Source organism: Nansenia antarctica, assembly GCF_963989245.1.
Source record: "Nansenia antarctica genome assembly, contig: SCAFFOLD_320, whole genome shotgun sequence".
NCBI classification, from domain to species: Eukaryota; Metazoa; Chordata; class Actinopteri; order Argentiniformes; family Microstomatidae; genus Nansenia; species Nansenia antarctica.
In genome coordinates, this window is record NW_027663433.1 from 31,947 (window position 1) to 38,241 (window position 6,295).

The window sequence follows — 6,295 nt, forward strand, 5'->3', positions numbered from 1 at the left end:
GTGCTGTTATACTGTATATCGTAACTCATGGAATGCCTCTTGTCCAATCAAATTACTTGGTCGGAACTAACTGTTGTATAAAGGTATTTAAACGAGGGAGGTTTGAATTTAAACGAGAGTCGCAGGAGGAGGAGAGGTTCCAGCTCGCTGTTGAGACGTCGTCAAGACTACCCTTTTCTGTAAGTTAAATGTGTGTTATTTGTTATTTTGGACTTTTATAAAACTGGTTAACGTTCGCTAACAAGCTTTGATATGACGTGGTTTATGGTGGCTGACTCTAACTCTGTGCATTTCAAATATCGGTGTTGATAATGTGGGCTAGGCTAACGTTCTCCATTTTGTATGAGGCGAATGTGTATGTAGCTAGTTTAGCGATACAGATCATGTCAGTTGATCCTGTGCTCAACGCCTAAGGTTGGGGGTTCGATTCCCCGCAGTGGCCATACAAAAATACATGTATGCATGTACTGTTTAAGTGGCGTTGGATAAGCTTCTGCTGGCTAAACCGATGGTCATAATACAACTAACCACATTTCACACGATCTGCCCCTCAGGATATGGATCCTGCCAGAGTCAAACTGACCAAGGACTACAGACCACAGAGGCCTGACCAGAAGGTAACTGACAAGCTTATAACTGACAACCTAATTGAAGAGTGCAAAAAAGCAGCTTCTCACACTCAAATCTGTGCAAAAAACGTATTTTATTGCGAGCTTAGCATAGGCAAGCATCGGCCTTAGTGCGGATGCTGCTTTTTTTTGCACTACTCTTCAGCTCCAGCAAGCCAAGCACCTCAGTTAAGTCTGATCACGGATGAGTGGTGGTATTTTCACTAATATAACTGACAACCCACAACTCACTCCAGCCATGTACTACTGGTCTCTTATGTCTAGTGGTGTAAATGTAAAAAAAATAATAATGTGATTGTGCAAAAGATGTTTGTTTGGGTGTTCCCTGCATTGTATTATTGTTTTACGTTTTGTGTCACTTGAATAACCTGTTATTATTTACAGTAATATTCATATTTTGATATGTTCAGCTTAGCAGTGATGGGCCGAAGCGGATTCCAGTGTCACAGACAAATCAAAAGCCCCCCGTGTCGACACGGTCGAAACAGCAGCGTGTTTTGGGTGTGTCCAACGGACCCCAGCGTATACAGCGACCTATGACGGAACAACAGAAACCTGCGGTCCAAGCCCTGGCTCCAAAGGCTGGGCGGCCTCCTGGCGGTCAGAATGTCAACCCTGTTAAGCCCCAGCCTCAAACGCCAGCCCAAAGCCAGCCAAAGACCAATGGGTTGGTGGCAAATCCCGAATTGACCAAAGCGACAGTGTCATCCAAGCAGGACAAGGCACACAGTAAGAATGAAGTCAACTTGGTAGTTGGATTGGATGAATTGTTTATGTGCGCACTGTCTGCGTTGCATGTCTTTGCCCACTCTCTTACTTTTGTTCACTTTGTTGTCCCCCCCCTCAGGCAAACCTGTTAAGAGTGACTCCACACATGTATCTGTATCATCAAAGTAAGTACATGTCGTTGGCCAGAGTTACTTTTTGTCTAACCTCAACATGTTGAAATAATGATTCTGCTCTGTCATCTTGTATGCTCTTGTCATGTTCTTGAGGGGGCATCATGTAACTCCTCTCTCTCTCTCTTTCGCTCAGGAAGCGATGGAGCCTAGAGAACTTTGACATCGGTCGCCCCTTAGGGAAGGGTAAATTCGGCAACGTCTACCTGGCCAGGGAGCGCCAGACCATGTTCATCTTGGCCCTGAAGGTGCTCTTTAAGAAGCAGCTGGAGAAGGCAGGAGTGGAGTACCAACTGAGGAGAGAAGTGGAGATCCAGTCTCATCTCAGGTATTCATCATGTGCTGAATCCGCACTAGGCCCTAGCCCCTACCCTCTAGACACTCCTGGAGGTCTTGAAGGATTGACTGCGTATAAGCGATGTGAAGGCAGGGTGAATCATTTAACCATATGTGGCACGTTCTAGTGTTTTGCTCCGCATGTCGGATTCGGCAACCAATCAAAATGTTTCAAGTACGTTTCAACATTGCTGAGAATCACTACACATGTGGTGTTACAGCGTGTCTGAAGCAGGAGACTGGGCACCTGACATCCACTGTATTGCCCATCGTTTAGAGCTGCACCGTGCTATCAAGGTGCTTGGTTTGCATTAAAAAAAAAGATTATCTGAAGCCGTTACAGCATTTAAACACATATTTTGTGTTCATAACATTACTATTTGACCAATGAATAGGCTAACTGGCAACGTAGTAATGATTATTCTTATAAAGTAGTAATTATTTTACTACAGATTGTGTGTGACTGGCTGCTATCCGGTCAAGCCTCTCTTCCCTTCAGCTCCAGAGGCTTTTGTTCTTCTGTGGAAGGCCCTCCACTAGAGCCATTTGAGGCAGAAATGGTGGTCCATAGGTGGTGGACCACCTGTCAATGAAGCCGTTGGCCAGGATTCAACCCATGGGAGTTTAAGAGGGCTGGAGGGAGTTCTGTTCATTTGAATAAATACAGTCATATACAGTATCTAGCAAATAAGATTGCTTCCATTGGGGAGGGAGGGGGGCATATTCATGCATATTGTGGCCAATCTTAATCTAAAATAAATTGCTGATTACCACTTCATAATAATTTTACATAATTACATAATATTGTTTAATTCATAGATTTTTTTCATTGACTGTGGAAATGTTTTCGAAAGAAAAGTCTGACATTACATCGGAAGCTAACATGCAGACCAAAAACACTAGAACGTGTCACATATTGTCTATACCTACCAATCCTTTTAGAGCTTAGGGTGTATGAGTTCGGCCAGGATAGTGATCTGGGGCTGTATTACAGAAACTTCCTAAATTGCATATCCTATCTTAACTGTTTGGTAACCATGGTAATTACGATTAGGACCAAAAAGCCATTACAGATCAATGTTCCTATCCTAACTTGAGATAGGAAAAGTGTATTACACAAGCTATATAAAGTCACCTAACTTTAGGATAACCGTTAAGCCCGAAGTGTGTGGGTGTGAATTGAGAACCGAATGTTGTCGTGCGACAATATCGCACGCCGTGTGCATTGGCCTTTAGGCTGTCTTCACTTCACAAAATCACACCCAGGTGGTGGAGTAAGGGCTGCAGGTTTCACAGCATTCTGTTGCTGTTGTTAAAGGAGTGACAGTTGGTCATTTACATTTCAAACCCATTTTCTAACTTGTGATAACGACTACAGTTTTTAATGTAGGCTACACAGACATATGTATCAAAATGTTTAGGAAGTTTGAATAATAATAATAATCTCGTCGTTGTTTCTGATCCATTATAAGATATTACTGTTTACAATATAGGGACGTTACAATACGTTACAAAGTATAGGCTACCTTATAAAGGAGCTGTGCGCGATGGAAGTACCATTGGTTGCTAGGTAACAGACATAAACGTTGATAACCGACATTGGATTTAATATTTAGGATGAGATAAGATAGGATTCCTAAAGTTAGTTAGGATTTGCTCCTGTAATACCAAATTGAGACAAATCCTATCTTAACTTAGGACTTAAGATAGGAAGTTTCTGTAATACTGAGAATCAAAGGGTTTGTGTGAATAACGTTGCCCTTTTTGTGATCTCTCTCACAGGCACCCCAACATCCTGCGTCTCTACGGCTACTTCCATGACTCCTCTCGTGTCTACCTCATCCTGGAGTTTGCACGCAAGGGAGAGTTGTACAGCGAACTGCAGCGATGTGGCAACTTTGATGAAAAGCGGAGCGCCACGGTGAGGGATCTATTTTTCTTTCTTTTTTTTACGGTCTCTATCAGTTCAGATGTATTCAAGGTAGATCACTATCACCATCTTGAGTGGACAGTAGAGTGATGTTTTTCTGGTTGCATTTGATGCTTTCAGCTGTTCTGTTAAGTACAGTCTGACAGTGTTTCCACATGACAGATTCAGAGGGCTTGTATGTCATGTATTTACATGGGCTGCTTTTTTCTTCTTCTTTCCCCCTAGTATATCATGGAGCTGGCAGACGCCCTGAACTACTGCCACTCAAAGAAGGTGATCCACAGGGACATCAAGCCAGAGAACCTTCTACTAGGTGCAAACGGGGAGCTGAAGATCGCAGACTTTGGGTTGTCTGTTCACATGCCCTCCTCCAGGTACATGGCACACCTGCTATCCATTGTTATGAGAGAGGAAATGTGAAAGTAAAGTTGGCTTTTAGTCCTTTTGGTTAAGGTGTTGGAGTATCTTATACTATTAGTGTACACGATACGGTTCCAGCACTATGACATGTAGTTACAGTTAAAGTCAATTATTATAGGTCCTAAAAGCTTGACAGGTTTGCTCTTATTGCCCTATATATATACTGTATGTATATATACTGTATATATATGTATATATATATATATATATGTTACGGTACATGTGGGAAAATGGTACATGTGGGAAAACTAGGGTTAGGGTTAGGTGCTACGTCGACTTGGTACATGCTGGCATGTCTAACCCTAACCCTAGTTTTTCCCACATGTACCATATTCCCACATGTACTGTAACATATATATATTAAATGTAAGTTAAGTATCGATTTCTCACTGTTCCCTTTTTGTTTGTGTTTGTGTGTGTGTGTGTGTGTGTGTGTGTGTGTTCCTGTAGGAGGTCCACCCTCTGTGGGACCCTGGATTATCTGCCCCCAGAGATGATTGAGGGGAGAACTCACGACGAGAAGGTGGACCTGTGGAGTTTAGGTGTGCTCTGCTACGAGTTCCTCGTCGGTCGCCCTCCCTTTGAAACCCAGAGCCACGAGGACACCTACCGCAAGATCTCCAAGGTGAGAGAGGTTCAGGGAGCTGTGGATGTGGTACTGTGTCTAGGTGAGGCAGGACCGTGAGAGGTTCATGGAGCTGTGGATGTGGTACTGTGTCTAGGTGAGGCAGGACCGTGAGAGGTTCAGGGAGCTGTGGATGTGGTACTGTGTCTAGCAGAGGTTTGGTGAGAGAGGTTCAGGGAGCTGTGGATGTGGTACTGTGTCTAGCAGAGGTTTGGTGGTCAATTCTGCTTTAGAATTCAGGAAGTAAACTGAAATTCCAAGACATTTTGAATCAGAACTTGGCTAACTTCCTGAATTGGAACGTGGCTAACTTCCTGAATTGATTGATTCAAACGGAATTTAACTAGTAGAGCTGTTTGTGTTAGTCAAACATGTCATCACTGTTATTCCTGCTCATGAATCTATTTTTGATCTAGATAGAATTTGATAGTAAAGCGATTGATCTAACCTGCAGTCTTCTCATTCATGGTAGGTGGAATTCAGCTACCCTGCTCATGTGAGCGCTGGCAGCAGAGACCTGATCAACAAGCTGCTGAAACACAACCCTCTGCACAGGCTGCCCATCCAGGGGGTCCTGGCCCACCCCTGGGTAGTGGAGAACTCCTGTAAGGAGCCTACCATAGTGTCTCCTAGTCCTAGTCCCAGCACCGCTCCCAGTACATGAGAAGAGTTCCTACCTACATGTTTCTGTTGGGGCACCATGTATTATTTCGGACATCTGGCCAAAACCACTGCTCACTATGGATGAATAACGGATGACTTCCTTTTATTTGTATGTGCGTCACCCGGCATGTTCCGTGCCCTTGTGTTGTCTCTGTAGCCTCCCATGGCTGTTTCCCATGGCTGTTTCCAATGGCGTTTTAAAATATATTTGTAAATATGTTCCTGTTTATATAATTATGTGAATTCTTACTTGAATAAATGATTTATGTTGAAGCAATGTGGATTATCTTGGCACCTTCATGTGAATTTCTGTTGTTGCTCGGTGATTCAAAAGAATATGTTATGTATATGATATTCAAAAGTGTCCAATAAACACTGATGTTGATTTTGGTTAAAGAAAAACCACCCGGCTGCTTAGGTTATTAGAGTACAATTGTGTTTGAAACAATGCATTACTTCACACACTATTTGGAGTTTTGCAGTCATCACCATTCCTTTAGAAAGGTGATCGACCAGGCTTTCAGTGTATATATTCCATGCCCACTAGGTGGCGATCTGCCCATGTTCATGCTGGGAAATGTCATGAGAGAAAATAGTGTCGCCTACTTCATTCTCATTCTGAGCCTGTTGTTCTATTGCGACTTGCGACTGTAATATCCAAATGTAATTAAAAAAAAAAATCTCACATCATTGTAATGTGATACTTGTGTGGATTCCTTGAGTAGAAACGACAAGGAATGAAATGGTATGTGATATTCACCTATCTTATGTAGAGAAGAGATATTCTGAGTTA

The 6,295-nt window shown here is 42.9% G+C and overlaps 1 protein-coding gene across 1 annotated transcript; it reads left to right on the top strand.

Moving 5' to 3' along the window:
• Positions 1–557: 557 nt before the first annotated feature.
• LOC308175089 (aurora kinase C-like) lies at positions 558–5,503 on the top strand (the record flags this gene model as incomplete). Its single annotated transcript, XM_080550808.1, has 8 exons — positions 558–617; positions 1,160–1,358; positions 1,477–1,522; positions 1,665–1,856; positions 3,647–3,785; positions 4,020–4,168; positions 4,665–4,839; positions 5,312–5,503. 8 exons carry the CDS (start codon positions 558–560, stop codon positions 5,501–5,503), a joined length of 1,152 nt encoding a protein of 383 aa, XP_080406934.1.
• Positions 5,504–6,295: the final 792 nt, after the last annotated feature.